Source organism: Scomber scombrus, chromosome 18 (assembly GCF_963691925.1).
Source record: "Scomber scombrus chromosome 18, fScoSco1.1, whole genome shotgun sequence".
NCBI classification, from domain to species: Eukaryota; Metazoa; Chordata; class Actinopteri; order Scombriformes; family Scombridae; genus Scomber; species Scomber scombrus.
In genome coordinates this window covers 10,955,973-10,974,759 of record NC_084987.1, presented here as the reverse complement: position 1 = coordinate 10,974,759, position 18,787 = coordinate 10,955,973, and the positions used below count along the sequence as shown (strand labels likewise).

Here is an 18,787-nt window from a genome sequence, read left to right as displayed (position 1 = left end):
ACGTCTGACAGAAAACAGATCCAACTCTCCCAAGGCCACTTTAAGTCAGCCTCTCCCCTCGATCCAAAGTCTCCCCCTTACCCGAAAACCTCTCCCGGGGCCTTTCTTTATGCTTCTCTCAGACAAACTATCATACAAATAGACATTTTTCTTCACCACACCCCATGTTCACCCTCCCTGCCCTCTGCCCAGCTTCCCATCGTAGTCTTGTCTTGCTTTGGCCTTTGAGCAATTGGACAATTTTATTTGGTAAGAGAGCCATGATTAATAGCCAAGCAGAATTTGCATGTCCAATTTCAAGTTGTCATGTTGAAGCTAGTATTTTTCTAACCTTGTCTGAGCATGTTTGGATATAAATGCTTCATTTTGAATACTTCTCAGATGTCAGCACAATAGGGAATCATCTCAGGACCTGCAGATAAACTACAATTAAATGCTTTTAGGCTTTACAGATGAGAAGTACTAGTAATCTCAAACACACAAAAACAGGTTTTTTTTATTATTTATTTTATTTTATAAAAAGGGAATGCAATTAACAAATGTTTATGTACCTACAATAGTGTTTCAGATTGTACCGATTTAACTCAGGCAGCGTGCTACTGGACACACAAGGCTATTGCACACGAGACATTTCATACAACACAAATTATACAAACTGTACAAAGATACAAACATACATACATACTTACAAACATACATAGTTATTCATATATTTTTGATAAAAAAATCATAGTCAGGCAACACAATGAAGTGATAGGTACACAGATTAAAACACCTCTCCATCTGAAAAAAACTGGGAGAAAGCAAACATCACTGAAGCTGCCAAAGTGCTTTTCAACATTTCTACTTGGCCATCTAAAATGTAAAAGTCAACAAGAAAACACTGAGTAAGAGAAGAGTTCTTAAATGTGTGTCTACAGGAAAAAGGCTAGTGTAACCCTGAACAACAGGAACCAGACAATGAAAAACAGGACTTCCTATTAATGAAGGAAGTTGCAGTTGTAAGATGTCAGAGAATGAGGATGAAGCTGACCTCCCAAGGGGGCAGACCCCCACCCCAATCCCCCATGCCTTTGAAACCGGATCTTCTCCCATTTTGTAGGCGTCTTTGGAAAGATAAGACGTGTTTACACCTTTAGTTGCACAAGGCATATGGCTAGCAGATTAAACCAGGATGTTCAAATTCAGTACATTTTTGTTCATGGTGCTATGTAAGACTTCACAGTGAGACCAACCAACCCTTATCATCCCACTCTATGCTCGTCAATTACTTGATAATTCAAAATGATGATCAATAATACTGTCAATAGTGGAGCGCCTGCCCCAAACACTTCATACATACATTCAGCCTAAGTCCCCAAGAGGAAGGCACAAACACAGACAGCACATTGCTGCTATGTTAATACAACACTGTCAGGACCCATTAGTCTACTATCGTTGAGTAAAATTCATCAGTGCCAACTCACTTCAGGAAATGTACTTTCTGATTAGGCCTTCCTCAAAGGAAACTGTTAAAATACAAAAGACAACAGTAAAAGCAAGAGGGACAGATTATGAGGACAAATGAGGGAAGGGGTGTTAGTGATGGAAGCTGGAATATATCTTACACATTAGCGCTAACAAATGAGTTAGAATTTCATGCATTAAATGTAAGCAGATTATGTAAGTAAGTTTGTTGTACTTAATCAAATGATTTTAAGCAAGGTTATATAGGGAATATATAGCCCTGGTTTTATTGGGGGAGTAATAATTTGGCTTCTCTGGAATGCAGTGCTGAGTGAAGTTGGCCACTGCCTCCAGCTTTGTAAAGAATGAGTGATAAATATGTAGGCCTAATGTATACATATATCAGTGAAAGAGAGTACTGTGGTTACACAGGACAACAATCTCTAGAGAAATGTACAATGTGCCACTTTGAAAGCTTTGCACCAGTGCAGACCTCAAAAGGCCCATCATAGTTCACCAGAAGTGTGATGCATGTTATGTTTCTATTTTTGGCTTCTAATATAGGTTAACATCTTTAGAGAGAAAAAACAAAAAGCAAGACAGGCATATACATGAAAATGGTTTGCAACTCCATGTTAATTAATCAGAGTACCCATGACAAAACTATTTTCACATTTCTGAAAGTTTTTACTCCCCTGCATGGGTGAGTTGATTGAATGTTGATTGTGAGTTCACACACTTTTGATTGCCATTAAAAAAAAAAGAAGTCTGGATTGTAAAATACAATGCCAGACATCTCTGTTCAGGATGTGCTCGCTTTTTTAATATCTCTTTGTCTCATCACAGCCTCTTGATCTGATACACACACATACACATGTTTTCACTTATGCACACACACACACACACACACACACACACTCACACACACAAACACATACACACAAGCGCCCTGATGCATTTACACCATATCAGACACAGGTGGTACAATCTTGCATGATGGGTGTGGTCTGGTGTTCATGTTTGTTGGTGCAGTGTTCCAGAGAGCTGGAGCTCTTTAGAGGGACCAGACAGCGGTCAGATGGTCGTCCACTATGCAGCACCCCCCAACAGCACAACACACGCAGAAACTCTTTTCTCATGTCCTTGCTGCGCAGTGTGTAGATCACTGGGTTAAGTGCTGAGTTCAGAGTGGCAAAGCCAAAAAAGATGTCTGCTTTGGATAGGATAGGGCATAACTGTATCCTACAGGATGAATCTAGGAGGAGAATGGTAAAAGCGGGCAGCCAACACATGATGAAGACACCCAGCACTATGGTGACTGTTTTCAAAAGGGCATAGGCTTGTGAGTTGGTCGCTTCCTGGTGGCTGGAGCGTACAATCAAATAGATCCTCACATAGAGGATGAGGATAGAGAGTAGTATCAGGCTGAAAATGGTGACAACAAACAGGATGTATTTCTTAGAGTAGAGTGGCAACACAGCTGAGCAATCAGGGAGGTTGTTAATGCAGTTCCAGCCGATGATAGGAAGTCCTCCGAGCAGGATGGAGGTAACCCAGCAAGCTCCTATCAGGAGGAACATGCGGCACGTTTTGGTGGAGCCATACACCTTGACCTTGGTGATGGCAATATATCGCTCTATAGCTATGGCCAGCAAGCTGAGGACTGAAGCTGCTAGAGCGATAAATGCCGTGCCCTCCCGGATGAACCACTGCACCGGCACTAGTTCAAAGGTCTTTGATCCTGATAGAAAAATGTTGGCTATGTAAGCTGAGCCTGCCAGAAGATCTGAGAATGCCAGGTTGCCGATGAAGAAAAACATGGCAGAGTGGAACTTCTTGTTGCGGCAGACAGCAATAAGGACCAGGAGATTCTCCAGAATGATGATGGTGCAGAGTACCACAATGACGATGTTAAGGTCGGTTAGCACCTTTTTAGCCTCACTGCGTTTCTCCAGATCCGCTATGGTCATGTTCTTAGCAAATGCATAATAAGAGGGGATCAGACTACGATTGTAGTACTGGGAATACTTGTTCTTCATGGTGACAGGGTGGCAGAGCACAGCGGCTTTACGGCAAAGATTCATTCACACAGCGGAGTCGTGCACAGTGTCTAAGCCGATAATCATTGCCTTTAAGGAAAGGACAGGAAGGCTGGGAGGGAGACTGTCTGTCCCACAGTCACGTCTCAGGAGATCTATGTGGGTCACCTGCAGACACACAAAAGGGAAAAAAAGGTCTGGGTTACTGACAAGGGAAATTTGGTTGCACTAATTAAATAAACAGTGACAAAGCAAACCTTCATTTTTAGTTAAGCAATGTGACTGGGCAAAGTCAGTTCTCTAGCAAAACAAAGTATCCAGGCAACAAACTATTCCTCTGTACTCTGTTATCTGTACAGTTGAAACTAAACATCTTTTTAAATTTACTTGAAGAAGACTCCATTGTTATGACCTAAAGTCAAAAAGTGGATGAACAGCAATAGAGCAGAGCTGGAAAAAAAACAAACACTTAATATCACTTGTCCTTGAGGCAGTCTAACAGATAAACAGGTTTGAAACGAAGAGTTGGCATTTACATTTATTGTATATCTTACACTAAACACCCACACTGGTAGCTGCAGCTTTTTGTAGTTTAAAAATAAATTTGTACTTAAAAAATGACTCCACAGGTAAACTTTATTTTCCTCCAAAGATAGTCAACAATAAAAGATCTTCCCTGCACAGATAGAGATCATCTTCAGGTAGAAGAATAACTACTCTATGAGGCAGTGTAGTGCTGGTGCCTAAACAAGGCTCCCCCTCACAGACTGAAGAGGACATTCCACTAACCCTGTCCCAGCACTCGGCTGTCAACACACAGCATTGTTGCAGGGAGCGAACCATTCCACTCCAGTGAGTTACCTCTTGAAACTTCAGCATAGCTTGTGAATCAGCCACATCTCTTCATCCTGACCTGCCCGTTTTAATCAGTTCACAAAAGCAAAGTAACAGCAAATCAAATAAATACTCTAGAGGAAAAGGTGGGAGCTGCTCTGATTCTTTGAGAAAAAGGCACTTTATGAGTATTGTGGTGCATCGAAAGCTAATTATATACAATTTACGTATAACCATTTACAGAATTTAATACAAAAACATTTCACACATTGTGTTATTCTGAGGCATGATCATAATCATTCTCTCACATATACACAATTTGATTATGTATTCTGCCCTTTTTTTTTAAAATAATCTGTTGCATAAACAAGCAAGCAATTGTACTGTTTTACAATTATGTGCCCACCAAAATCAAAGGGGAAACAAACCTTGTGAATTACTAATGTGTCTTCAAATTACTGAAGCAAATCGTTTAAAAAGTATAAACCTATAAACAAAACAAATTAAAATGGACTGCAGTTACAGGACTGAAAACAAAGGAAAGTTGAGGGCTCTGGAAATCTAATTATAGGTGGAGCTGGTGTTTTAAACCTAAAGTTACAGGATCCCTCTGCAGGCCAGCTCCAGAGGTAATTCAACACTGATGCTTCCACAACCACACTGAACTGCTGTAGCAGCTCTTAACAGGAAACTTTTAGTGGAAAGCGAATACTGCATGGGGCTGAACCTCGACTCTTTTCTGCTGAGCTTTGACTCAAAACCCGAGAGACTGAAAGATGGAGAGGGAACGAGACAAAGCCAGACAGAGAGCATGCATGTGGAACGGCATCTGGACACAAAGGCAGGAATCTGAAACATCACTACCATGACGTGCCCACACACACAAACTCATCCATGTGACGTGTAGCGCCCCATGTGACGTGTAACTCTACACGTGCACTCTTCACTCATATTGCTACATGTGAGAGATTTAGAGCAATGTAGCAAAGCATACCCCCATTATGCCATACAGGCAGTTTCAACACACAGCTGCTATTGGTTGCCAGTAATAAGCAGCTCACTGTTTCCTCAAGCAGGAAGAAAGAACAATAGTCTCCTTCAGTGTGTGCAGAGCATTGCCCTTCAGCCTTAATAAAGGGACAGCACACTTCCATTTGGCTGCTGTATCTGTATCATAGCAGATATTTATTTACAGTTGAGCACTCCCTTATCAGAGCTGCTTTACCAGGATGGCTCATCTCCCCCTCATCCTTTTAGCTCCTTTAATAGACACAAATAGTAGGCTTGAGGCTGAGCACATGGGTCAGCTGCACCAGTGTAATTACATTAGGTTGCATTATTGCAAACTGTAATGATTTTTATTAATGGAAAAGTCATGTGATATAGACCAGCTCTGTATCTCCACAGTCTCTGCTGAGGGAAAAAAACGCACTGGATTCGCCTAGTGTCATATTGGTTTTTCTCTCAGCTCTGCCAGGTTTTCTCAGCACAGTTGTCTTTCCATGTGTTGTGTAGACAGCTCGAGGTCCTGCTTTCACCAAGGAGTCCCTGGTGTCTGTCATCAAGGGATTTCACTGTGTGTTTGTATGTGTGTGTGTGTGTGTGTGTGTGTGTGTATGAAACCTGATGGGCTGGTTTGCCTAGAGCACTGTCTCGTCACAGCCCTGCCCCTCTACCTGCCGTGTGCCATTCAGATGTTTCAACGGTGATTGGCCGACAGAAGTGCAGACTTCCTGCCTTGTAACCCCCCTACCGCCCAACCTGTATTCAACCCAGACATCACTGTCACAGCTCCACAATAGACATAACACACTGTCAAACATTTTGTCACACTGTGTCAACCAAGGACTCTTTTCTTTACTAAGACAATGGATAAGAGCGGCAAGGAAAATGCAAAATAACCACACTTCACTATATCAATTAATTCAAGCATTTATACTAGTTACTGTTTCTATGGAAAACAAAAAGTATACTTAGTGTCTTATGAAAGTGTAAAGGTATAAAGTATACTTAAATAAAGTCTCGATTATTTTTAGAATGTTCTATTATAAATGCTTTTTCATTTAATGCATATATGTATTTAAAATATACTGTATTTCAATGTAATATAAATATAATTTATGTGCAATTAGGTTGCATTAATAGTTATTAAGTAGACTCAACCAATATTTTAAATGCATTTAAAGGGACAACAAATATAAATACAGCTTGGGATGTTCAAAACTGGAATTTCTTATCAAGTTGTTTCATAATGATTTAAACATCATGTAAACATAGTATTTACATAATCATGATAGAACATTTAATTTACTAAATATAATAAAGTTGTATTAAGTTTATCCAAAGTAATACATATACATAAGCATATAGATCTTGGAGATACATGTATGTTTACGTACTTTAAAATTGTGAAACAGGAGATTCGTTTGTTTCAGTTGCCACAGTACAGTGATGTAGGTGAAGGTGCAGAATGGTTTCACAAAGGTTAATAACATAATATCCTGTCTAGATTTCACAGTGGAGCTTAGATGCTGTTAGACAACAGATGCTGAGACAGGCACCTGTGACAGGATATCCTACCAGAAAACCAACTTTGAGTATTATCACAAAATCCATATGAGTTTCTCATCATTTGAGAAATGTGCAAGATTCTCCTGTAGTGCATGTTAACATGATTGCATGCGACCAAAATAAAACGGCTTAGCTACTTTCACAATAACACATGCATTTGCTTTTATTAACCATGGAACCACAGTTGCATAAAATGTATATACAGCATATTTTTTTTGTTTTTCAAACCCCTCAAAAAGCGACTGATGTTTTCTGCTGAAAGCTGACCTTTGTTCCTTCCCAATTCTAACAAGACACAGAGCTCCCCTCTCTATCATGGGAGTGACGGCTGCACAAAGGCCACAGGTGTTTTTCCCAGAAACACCTGATAAGCCCTAATTAGCAGAGTGTCCAAGGCAACGCCATCCCATTACAACACCTGCTACCTGTCACACTCTACTTAAACCTGGCTCCACTTTCCCCAGGGGAAAGCATTTAAAACAAAGACGCAGCATGCATGTCCATGTTACACACACACACACACACACACACACACATTTTCACTCATGTGTAATATCACCATCAAACATTTGGATCTACACTGTAATTAACTGCTGTAAAAATACAGCCAAATTCTAACAGTAAAGTACTGTTCTTTCTAAATACAGTAGAATACTGTAATTTTCGTATGCTTTTTGGAGAAAAAACCAAGAACAGACATGTAGGCTGGAGTAGACTGTCAGCTACTGTAGACTACTGTGAGATTTGAAAGTAAAATATCCAAGCAAGCACCTGGCAGGCACAAGAAAGCATTTTCAGGTGTTCTTCAGGAGCTGAAAGTCTGAATTACTGGTATTTAAACATGATTTTCACTGCTTGCTTGCAAGTCTAGTTTAAGCATTATATTGAAATGACTTTTCTGTTGAACTACATGGGCCTATCAGTGAATGTAAACATTGGACCAGCCTGATCTATACCTACACCTTAATTCATTTCATAATCAATAATAGCTTACTATCTAAAGGACATAATAAGTGAAGTTGATTCAAATATGTAGTCAAGTTGGTCAGGATATGTTCATATTGGTTATTTTAGCTCAACCCAAGTTTGTTTCTAAGCTGTAGCTATGTTGCTGCAAAGACACTGTTGTTTGTTACTGATAGTGACACCTGGTTACATACTAAGTGATTTGATTGAAATATTGACAATATTGAAAGTGTTACTGTTGTTAACATTTATTTCAGTGATTTAATCATCATTAATCCTAACATAGGAACAGAGGCCAGCCAGGGCAAGGTATGCCTTAGAAGACAAACAAGTTTGAAGTGAATCCTCATCAGCACTCCTCTGAAGAAGGTGGCGTCACTTCATAAAGTTGAGCTAGGTCTCCTCTTTGTGTAAAATGTTTGTCATGCAATTGTTTTATTTCTCTTTCTCTCACTTTGTGCTCAATTTTCATTCTTATTTCTTTCTCACTTAGTAATCCTAGAAGCCTGGATGCCACCTTTCTGCCAATTATAACGGAGGAAATTTGAAGGCATTACAAATGATGTATCCTGCAATCTGTTTATTTGTGGTTTTGTATTTTTTTTAAACAGTAGTTTGCAAAGTAGTTGCAGCTGCATCAACTCAAGTTTTGATGGCAGCTCAGGATATTATACTTAACTTTACATTTACCCCCTGTGAAAGAGTATAAATCTTAAGATTTTTTTAAATTATATGGTATATTTGACAACCTTTGAATAAATGTTCACTTCCATAAAGCTGTCACTTGTCTCATCCTGATTTGTGCTTGATGTTAAAGGTTATGTGTTTTTTAAAACTGAGCTGACCATGAAAGTTGAAGACATGTTATTTACTGTATATGTCTGCAATTTATAGGTGTTTTAATTCATATAAATAAGAATAAAACTTTTCAGTTGTTTACTGTAGCATTTACAGTAAGAACATGTTAATGTAGATTTCAACTATAGCCTATATAACTAAATTATGATAGTCACATTGTAAAAAAAGCTGCCAGTAAAATTTGTAACAGTGATAAGAGCAGTGACAGTTAATATCTTATCTTGTTTACATTTTGATGTGTTTATATCAAAGAATCTCTGTTAAGCAGTTTGCGGTCTGGAACATCCTGTCACACATCTGCCTCCATCTGCCCTTCACGCTCAGCAGCAGTAGGGGCAATAGAGCATGGCCAAGTGTTTCTTCACAGAACGTCCTCTAAAATGTCAGTAGCATGTGATTATAACAGAAATGTCTTTGTTAGGAAAGGTTAATCATATATTTAAGGAGATTTAATGACTTCCTGCACTCTCTATGAGACAACTTAGCTTTAGATATAGATCATGGATACATTGAAAGCATCTGCTGCTGTGATTTGTCCTTTCCTGTCCTAAAAGGACACTGTGGGTGCTGCTCACTCAACCATAATGAAAAGTACTCATATGAGGAAGACATGTGAGCTCTGCATGAGCTGAGTAAGAGACACTGGAGTTTAAGAGATTGTCTGCTAAACAGCAAAGTAATGCCGAAAAGGGATTCTTTACACTCGAACCGCATATATTCTTAAATATGTATTTTGAGGTATTTCCACTGAATTAAACCAAAATGTTTGAATGTGCCTACATAGTGAGTTGAGGTACAGCGGAAAGAGCTGAGCCTGCAGACAGGAACATTCTGTATGCAATACACAGCAATGTAGTCAGAAAGTTTCCAAAGTCAAGTGTTGACATGTCAGACATACAGGAGTCAACACAGGTAACTATTAGAGCCACAACGCCTCAACACTGCTACCACAGGAACTTCATTTCTAACGAAATGACAATAGAGAGGGATGAAAACACCCACAATTGTTCTTCTGTACTTTTTTCTCTCACTTTATCAGCATTGACATACTGAACCTACTTGTATGTACATGGCCAGCTCAGCACTCTAAACTTTCACGCTCGGCTGCACCTTCCTGTTAAGGAAGGCCTTATTTCGCATCTAGTAGGTCCATGCAGTCACACCGCACAACCATACAAAACACAGGCATGGACTGGTGGCTGAAGCTCCATCACTGAGCCCCTGGGCTCTATGTGTGGAACCTTTTCACATTAGCACAGCAACACTATTGATTGTCCGCAGTCTATTTCCAGGAAAAAAAAGCATGAATGTTTCCAGACTCAGTGTAACTGGGATGAAGAGGATTCATATTGCTGCTGTGACGTGACTGAGCCATAGTCCTTCAAATAACCCTGGTCAGAGCACAGACTAAATACACACATGCAGTGTCTCTTGATAACAGTGTCTCTTGAATATGGTCAAAATAAGCCAGGAACAGTTCTTACATCCTTAGTCATGACTGGAACTTATCTTAAGCCGGCGCTTATCTCCGTTACGTGCCTCGATGCAGACACGCTGATAAAACTGATGCCAAAATGTGTAACAATAAAGATGCACAACTCACATGAAAAACAGTACTCAAAAAGATACATGTTTGAGGTCAAACTGAAAGCATCAGCAACCTCAGCTTCCTACTGTGGTACAACGTATGAGTTCTCTCGGAGTAGAAATGCACGCACTTTGAGACCTCAGAACCCAGACCACTTCATCCACAGCACTACCGTATAGTGTTGCATTCACAACGCTAAAAGCCTCAAAAAGCAGAATCATAAATGTTCTCTTTAGTAATGTAAAGGCAGCATGGGAGCTAAGCATGCTATGCAGTCACTTTTGTTTTTTCTTCATCTATCTAAATAAATATTTACAGCTGTTTATTGATATTTCATACACACTGGAAATCAAAGTAGTGAAACCCAGAGAGACACAGAGGCTGACAAATTGGAGTGGTTTCACACACTGCGGCCTTGTACTGTAGAAAGCAAAGCATGTGGAAGAGTAAAATACTGGTTTACGTGTTGGTGAAGCACATTGTTTTGAAACACAAGCAGTTCAAAAAATCACTAGACAAATGAAAGAGAAGCTTTAAGGGGAAGTGCAAACGACAACGAAGAAAGCCTGTTTCAGTGTCGAGCTGTGACTTGCACAGTTGTGAGGCAGAACAGAGAGATATGAGATGGGCAGCCTGTAATGTATCAGTTTCTCAGTGTTTGGAGAGGAACTCAAATGGAGGAAGGAGAAATTTCCCAGAAAAAAATAGACTTACAGACAAAGAAATGTCTGTATCTTGCCAAACCATATCCCAGACATACAAGGATCGGATCCTTTTTTGTGACTTACAAAAAAAAAAGTATTTCACTATCACAAATTTGCATCAATGTCATAGTAACTGCATCATGGCATCATGGCATAAGATAAACGGCAAAGAACAACACAGTTCCTCTTTATTGACAGCATCAACGGTTCCTTCTTCTTTTTTTCACCCTTTGTTCTAGATTTAATTTTAGCTCAGAAAGCAATCCCTCCTGTCTTTGTCTATTATATGCTAATACAATCATGCTTCATTAAAACTGTGTACAAGCTGCTAGATATAAGGGGAGTGGGTGTCCCCAATACATGGGGTTTCATCATATAATTAGGGATTACCCTTTTGCTCGTCAAACAGTTTGACAGTTTGGGCACAGCCTCTTGTGAGGGTCCAGTCTGTCAACACAGTTCAATCAGGAACAAAAAAGGTTATTTTTGTAGTGACTCGCTCTCTGTTACTCTCCTTAGTCAGTTCATCCCTGCAACTTTGCTATGTATGCATTTATTTATGGCAGCTGCTCACGTGCTGTGGGGCTCTTAGAGTGGCAGTGAGAGAAGCTGGAGACAAAGAGCTGCATAAAGAAGGGCATCGTAGAGCCTCAGGAGCCAAAACCTGCATGACCGGCAGACACCCTCCACCCCCAACTCTGCCTCACTGGGGTGGGGGATCTCCAAGAGTGGCGCCTTAAAAGCAATTACTGTAATATCTTCACCCTCTGACCATTTCTGTCAACTTAAAATCACTGGCTTCCAAATTATTCATGTTTTTATATTGCTCTATTTTCCTTTCATGCTGCTCTCCGATTTTCTGAGCAACACCGTCCTCACTCTAGCACCCCCACCTCCCCCTCGTATATTTCCAACTTCACCACAGACATCAAAAGACAAGGTCATAAAGACGTCATTAAAACATCAAAAAGGATTTATTTAGCACACATCTGAGGCAGACATGTTCTTATAGTACCCTATTAAAGACCTCATTACAGCACTTACCATGCAATCAGCTCTCCATTAAAGAAACTCTGGAGCTCGGCACCAAGAAACTACTACACATGCTTGTCAGTGCAAATGTGACTGATGTTTCATGCAGCTTTACTAATAATTGTATCAGTTCTTATCTTTAACGCCTACAGAATGTGTAACTGATTTGAAAACTGACCTGAGATTTGCTCAGCATGTACAAGTAATAAACTATTCTCAGAATTCAAGCTATTACATGGAAGAGTGGTAAACCACACATAAAAATCCTCCGCTATGAATTTGTCGGGTTTTCATATGCAAACGTATGCTAGTCTTAACCACATGGCATCCTTAATACAGATGCGATACATGTGCAGACAGGCTGTTGTAAAGAAGAAAGAAGGGCTGGATTCAAGTTTCAGCCATGTTACCCGTCTCACACCTTCCCATGTTCTTGTCTTTACAATGAGATATCCCTTAATGAATGGCTTTGAACCCTCTTTTAGGTTTCTTATGTCCTCCTATTCTACTCTGTAGCAAGACCTTGAACTCCACCCCTTCTCATGTTCTGTTGCCTTGTTGGGAAACTGTGAGGTTGCTGTGAGAGAGATTATGATTGTTTGTTGCATGCTGTGTCAAGAAACCCGAGACATGACATGACATGACAACATATATCCATGGAATTGTGAATGCTCGTGCGAGGAGAGTTGCAGTGACTGTGACAATCAAGTTTGATCCACACATGTAGCTGTGATTTCTGGTGCATGTTGACAATTACAGGACTGCATGGTAAAATCATGAGAGGAGAGAGAAGACGCGGACAACAAAGCAAAGCACTGCACAATGGAAAATGATACCATCTACACAGGCTAACCCACGAGGGGAGGGGGGGCCCTGACTGCCTTTGCATAGCACCCGCTGATAAGATGTAAAATTGATGGAGGCCCTCCATCTCTCCTCATGGTCCAGCATAGGAAAACAGCTCCAGACTCCTCTGGCAAACACAGATCCATTAAACACAGCTCTGTTGTTGGAGAAAAACATGGTTGCCTGGAGAGGGAACATTGTTGTGTCCACACAGTCCACAGTGTTGCCTCTGTATTTTATACAATTTAAGGATGTCTTGCCTTGAAAAGCAAATTTATTTCTAGAAAATCTATGGTGATGTCAACATTCATAGGTCTCTCTGTCACAAAGATGGTATCTTAACTATAAATATACAGCTAAAACCTACATTTAAAGACTGGCAAATGTATGTGTGAAAAGAGACACAAGGGTACTTAAAGTTGCAGATCTTTGGAAGGATACTATGTCTGATTTATTTCCTTGCAACATTAAGTGAGTTAAAAAATTAGAAGAATATCTGGACCCACAGCTGATAACTTGTTTGTGCAGCTTTACTGAGCCTCATGTGAGGTTTGGGTAAAGTGATTTGCCAAAGAATATTTTGCAACAGTAACCACTTAGAAAGTGAGTATTTCTGTGGTGGGGCTTTTCAGTGCATATGACACAGAAGCTACTTGACTTTGACCGAGATGCCGCTCATCTGAAATGTTTGAGCAGTTGTCATATTAGTTTAAAGTAAACAACATCCACTTCCACTCAATCTGTCTGTTCTAATGGAGCAGTCTGGCCTCTATCATGACCCGGCTTGCGTTTGGCTGAGGGGTTAATTCCATCATGTCTTTAAGCTTGGAAAGACTAATGCTGAGGCATTTACTAGATAAACAATCTCAATGGCTATTTCTAACAAAACAGGCAATCCCAAAACAAGGCTTATTTTTAAATCTAAAAGAGCTTGTTAGAAGGAGAGATGTTAACTTTCAGTTCCATAAAAAAAACCTGAATAGCTTAAACAGGCTTCTTATACCTCTGAGCTCCAACTGGCTGCATGGGACAATTCAAAATCCAAGAAAATGGTCTCCAGCTTACTCCTGGTTTTAGGGAGGTGGGGTACTGAAGTAATCCTGTTGAGTTTTCCAGCTGCACAAACAAAGCTGACTGGATAACAAAGGCTTCCAAGAGAGAAGAAGAAGGGAGGAGGAGGAGGTCTCCAAAACCACAGCATCTACATATGTACCTGCTCCAAGATCGCTCTGAGTGCAGTGTTGAGAATGACCAGAAATCATGAAACCACGACATGACCACACTGATTAAGCCTGCTGCTAGAACAGACAGTACGAGGTTGTTCCCATCCAGTTCATAAATCACACTGTTTAACCTAAAGAGAGGTTGCAAAGTGCCACCAATCCCATCCAAAGCCACAGCAGTAACCAGAAACCTTGTGTTCAAAGTAATTGTCAACTATGTGAAAGATGATGTGTAATGTGTATAGCGACATTGCACAAAGTAAAATGCAGACCTCTAACAAACCATTTTCAGTATTATTTCCAACTGGCAGCATTTTGGAATAAGAGCTGCCCCAAGCATGAAATGTGACAGAAGGAAAACAGCCTTATCCCCACTTTAAAAAGTGTCAGGAAATCCTGGCATGCTGCTACAAGCATCAGCGCCCAGTCATGGGGGGTCTTATAGTTTGCCCAAGTCCCTCAAGTGGAAAAGGAATGTAACAGGAGACTTTAAACCTGATGGATTCTTTCATTGGGTAGAACACCTTCCTAAAAAGTCCGCCAAGTATAAGCTTATGTAAATGTTTATATAATAATCAGAACAGCAATGACAGCATCATCATGCAATTCAGAAAGGCTGTTTTGAAAAAGAGAGACAGATAGGTTAAATAAGTGTGCATATGTTTTCCTTCTTCCTCCCAACAAAGAGCAAGCGCAGGCTTTAGTGACATACTCTCCTCAACCATGTTCACTTTTTACAAAGGAGATATTCGCATATCCAACTATGTCAGATCCAGGTGCCTTGGAAAGTATCACTTGAGTCTTAAGAAAGGAAGATCCTGCACACTGCTCAGAATCACTGTTGATTGATCATACTAATGTTTCAGTCCCTCGGGACCTCTTTCAACAGTATTTTATACTATAAAAATGAGTAAGATTAATAAGTAAGATTAATAAAATGTCTTGATCATCCTTTCTCAAAAGTCAACTGTATTCACAATATGGGTAAAAAAAAAAAGAAACAGAAGACGCCATATTTATTTCTCTGTTCTGAGACACTCCCAACTCTTGGCTGTGAATCAGAAACTACATGCTGTCAGCTGTGTGTTGTGACTTGCGCTTCGGCAGCCTGCGAACAGAAGGCATTTATTTTGCTCCAGCTGCCACACCCAAAGAAAGTGTTTTTCATGCTAAGGGGAGAGTACCAGCTAGAACTCTTGAGCCAGTAGAACCCAGATGGCTGTCCAGGCCAAACACTATTAATATCACAGAGAAAGGCCTAACAGCAATGTAAAAATACCTGCATTGTCTCTGGTGATCTGCTGTGCTTCCTTTTCTTTTTTTAAGTCATGTATTGATCTCTGACTGGTTTTCATTTTACCAGGTAAAAGCCAGAGTGCCTCCGGCAAGTCACTCCTCTGATCTTTCAATGTTGTTACCCGTCAGTTCAGCTGAATAAAGTGGTGTATGTAGACAACAAAAGAGAAGTCAATCTCCCTATGGAAAAGCCTTCTTGCTGCTTCCTATAAGCGGACCGCTCCCAGGCCAGAACTGAAACCCGAGCATCCTTCAGGGATCGACACCACCCACCCACCACCCATCCCCGCCTTCAACCCCCTAGTGACCTGTCCCAGTAAAAAAAGTCCCACAAATCCAGTTCCCACCATTGAATTACCATTAATTTATTTATCCATCCTTGAACTTACACATCTATTTATTTATTCAACTCATCTATTTGTCTCCATTTCTCACGCTATCCCTGGCAGTTCCCATTGACAAGGGTCCGATTACAGTCATCTCGTAGAGGAAAACGGGGCCACTGAGCACAGTGAGCTGGGTCAGCAACACATAGATCCGCAATGCATGATGTCATGGGCTGCTGGAGTGAGTCAGTCTGCCTGTGCTCTGACATAAAAGATTTAGAGTTTCTCTATATAGACTAGTAAGACTAAAACCATGTGCGCTCATAACTCTGTGAAAGACTGCATCCGCCTGTAGCTGTGGAGTGTCTGGCCAATAAGGCTGCGGAGATTCATTCACAGCACCCTGGGGTTTCTCTTGTCCTGGCCGAGGATGGTGAAGAGTGTCAACGCGTGTGTGAAGAAGCCACGCTGTGGTCAGGCCTGGTGGAGTGGCGGGTGTTGTTCTGGTGCAATGAGCCGTGTGGTCACATGGGCTACATGCAGACGGCCGGCCGGCTGTATCATACCCTGTATCATGCCCTGTCTCCAGCCAGTCCGAGGCATGCTGGGGGAAGCACCTGAGTCCCAAAACAGCTGTGCACGCCCCAAAACAAACCAAGCTGCTCTCACACAACACCACCATCAATGAACCTGCTGACAGGGCCTTCAACACCTGATAGTCCTCTCCGAATGCTGCTGAGCGTGCTTCCTCTCTACCCCCTTTCATGATGTTATCACAGGAAGATATTTGCTTGTCTAAATTCAACAGGCTTTGAAACATCCGTGTGCTTTCGAGAAGTTAGTTTCACACCCTGTAACTTTAGCCAGGGCTTGAGATAATGTCATTTCAATCACAAGCGTTTCTGCTTTTAAGACAGCCTGCTAATGAGCTCCACACTATGCAGACTGAACCAGACCAACCACAGGATAGAGGATGATGGATGGAGGCTTTTATCTGGGCAATAAACATTAGTTCCTCCACCTTATCATCTTATCTCACCATGACTTGAGGATTCTCCCTCAACAGGATGCCTCATGACTGGACTGCTGACACCTATGTATCCCTCTCTGCAGGGTTTACTCTACACCATGCACTGGTTTAGTAGGTCTGGCCTTACAGTGGTGATGAGGTACTGGTCCAGACAGAGAAACAGAAAAGTTCTGCAAAAATGCATTTTATTTAAAAGGTGTATTTAAATTGATATTCTATTTTGCTCGTGTTAAATCTCACAACAATATACTGTAATCTCTTAAGACTTTGCTTGTTAAAGCTGTGTGCTGCCTTTCTCTGGGGAGTCCATCTCCAACCCCAGAGATTTACTCCGGTACATGGGGATAATGGGGGCTTTTGTCTTATTAATACATCCTTTCAAAACAATGCCTTCTTTAGAGTGACGGATGAACAAGCCTCAACACCATCGGAGGGGTCGTGGGGGGGGGGGGCACACAGCAGGCTATGCAACGGCTCTAAGGAACTCTCTCTCTGTGTGCGTTTGCGTGTGCGTGTGCGTAGGCCCCTGCGAGGACGCGCCTGCGACGCACGCAGCTCATCAGCCTCCAACAACATGATGCAGCAGACTGCGGTGACCCCACTGTATGATTTGCGCCCTGCGTGTTAATATTTAACACCGCGCTATGTTATTCATTAAAACACACACCGTGTTTAACAAAAGCAGCTGTCACACGTAATCCAAATATTCACTGTGGCACTGGCTGCACAGTGTTTCTAACTGTTTTGCCTGCTGTCATGGTTGCTTGTGAGTCAACGGTACTTTTTGAGTTTTTTGCGCGTCCATGGAGACTTTCACTTTATTACTAATGCCATTTACTGATTGATGATGTAAAGAGGGGAACCTCGTGGAGTTTACGCGTAAAGGTTTCAACGCTTAATGGTCGAGCCTAACAAATGAAACAATTTAAACTGAGCTCAGATAATGACATTTTGCTGTAATAGCCTACACAAGACACACCAGATCCTTTTGTTAGGTTGCTGCAGCACATGTACACTGTCACACTCATTATTTTGAAAAGGTGCCTTCACTTACCCCATGAGAGATATGGGCTACTACAGCAGCGAAAATACCCTCACACAAACGTTTGTCTCCAAATGTCCTCACATGTGGTCACCGGTTTCCACATAAAGTTCAGCGCTTTCCTCTGATCCAGTCGAGAGGCAACGATGACAATCAAAACTTTGGTGGCGGACTAGACGGCGTGTCTTGTCTAGTCATTAGTAAATCCATACCGGTTTGTGCGCCACCGCGGAAACAATACAAAGATCACCGAAAACTCGTGGGAAAAAACCCCCAAGAAAGTCAAAAGAGGATCTTTTTTTAATGATTGCACTTTCTCTCTTCTCGCTCTAATCCAGCAGTCCGTCTGATTGTCCTCCTGGCTCTCTGGGAACAACAGCTCCACAAGGCTGTGGAGAATCGGGGAGGCGCGCACACAATACTCGTTCACACACATACACACATACACAAACACACACCCACACACACGCGAGACACAGTATGGAAACGTCATATGCCCATAAATCGTCGCGAGTCTCAGTGCCCAAATCTAAGGTTGATGCGGATTTGTGGACAACAATTAATATGGAAAATAGTTTTAAGCCTATTTTTGGACCGTTCCCCTACTTTGGAGCACACAAATGAAGTCCAGATGTTCCACCTCCACACTTCCTCCGCCCCCCTCTCTCTCCCTCTGGCAGATCCACAGAATTAACCAGTCCTCACTTTTCAACTCATCCTGGCTCAGTTTCCCTTGTGAGCAGTGGCCAGCTGCAAATGCATAGCCTACCTATAGCTCCATGACAAAAATAGACATCAGCATGTGACCTGCTCCTGTTTCTTTAAGTTGGTTTTTTTATTCCCAACTAACCACAATTGTATTCATTAATTGTTTCTGATGAGTCATCCCTGTAATTTTCCATATTTATCTCTCAGGTCTGGGTAGCTGGGTAGCTATAATAATGAGGGTGAGGTGAAGGTAAGTCAGGGCTTGTTAGTCATCAAAG

General features: G+C 41.3%; 1 protein-coding gene across 1 annotated transcript; it reads right to left on the bottom strand.

Annotated features, from left to right (window-relative positions):
- Window positions 1-502: 502 nt before the first annotated feature.
- Window positions 503-18,518, bottom strand: s1pr2 (sphingosine-1-phosphate receptor 2). The gene is made up of 2 exons (XM_062439228.1): window positions 17,814-18,518; window positions 503-3,653 (listed from the first exon to the last, which is right to left on the bottom strand). Exon 2 carries the CDS (start codon window positions 3,528-3,530, stop codon window positions 2,415-2,417), a length of 1,116 nt encoding a protein of 371 aa, XP_062295212.1. The 5' UTR covers window positions 3,531-3,653; window positions 17,814-18,518; the 3' UTR covers window positions 503-2,414.
- Between the last annotated feature and the right edge of the window lie 269 nt (window positions 18,519-18,787).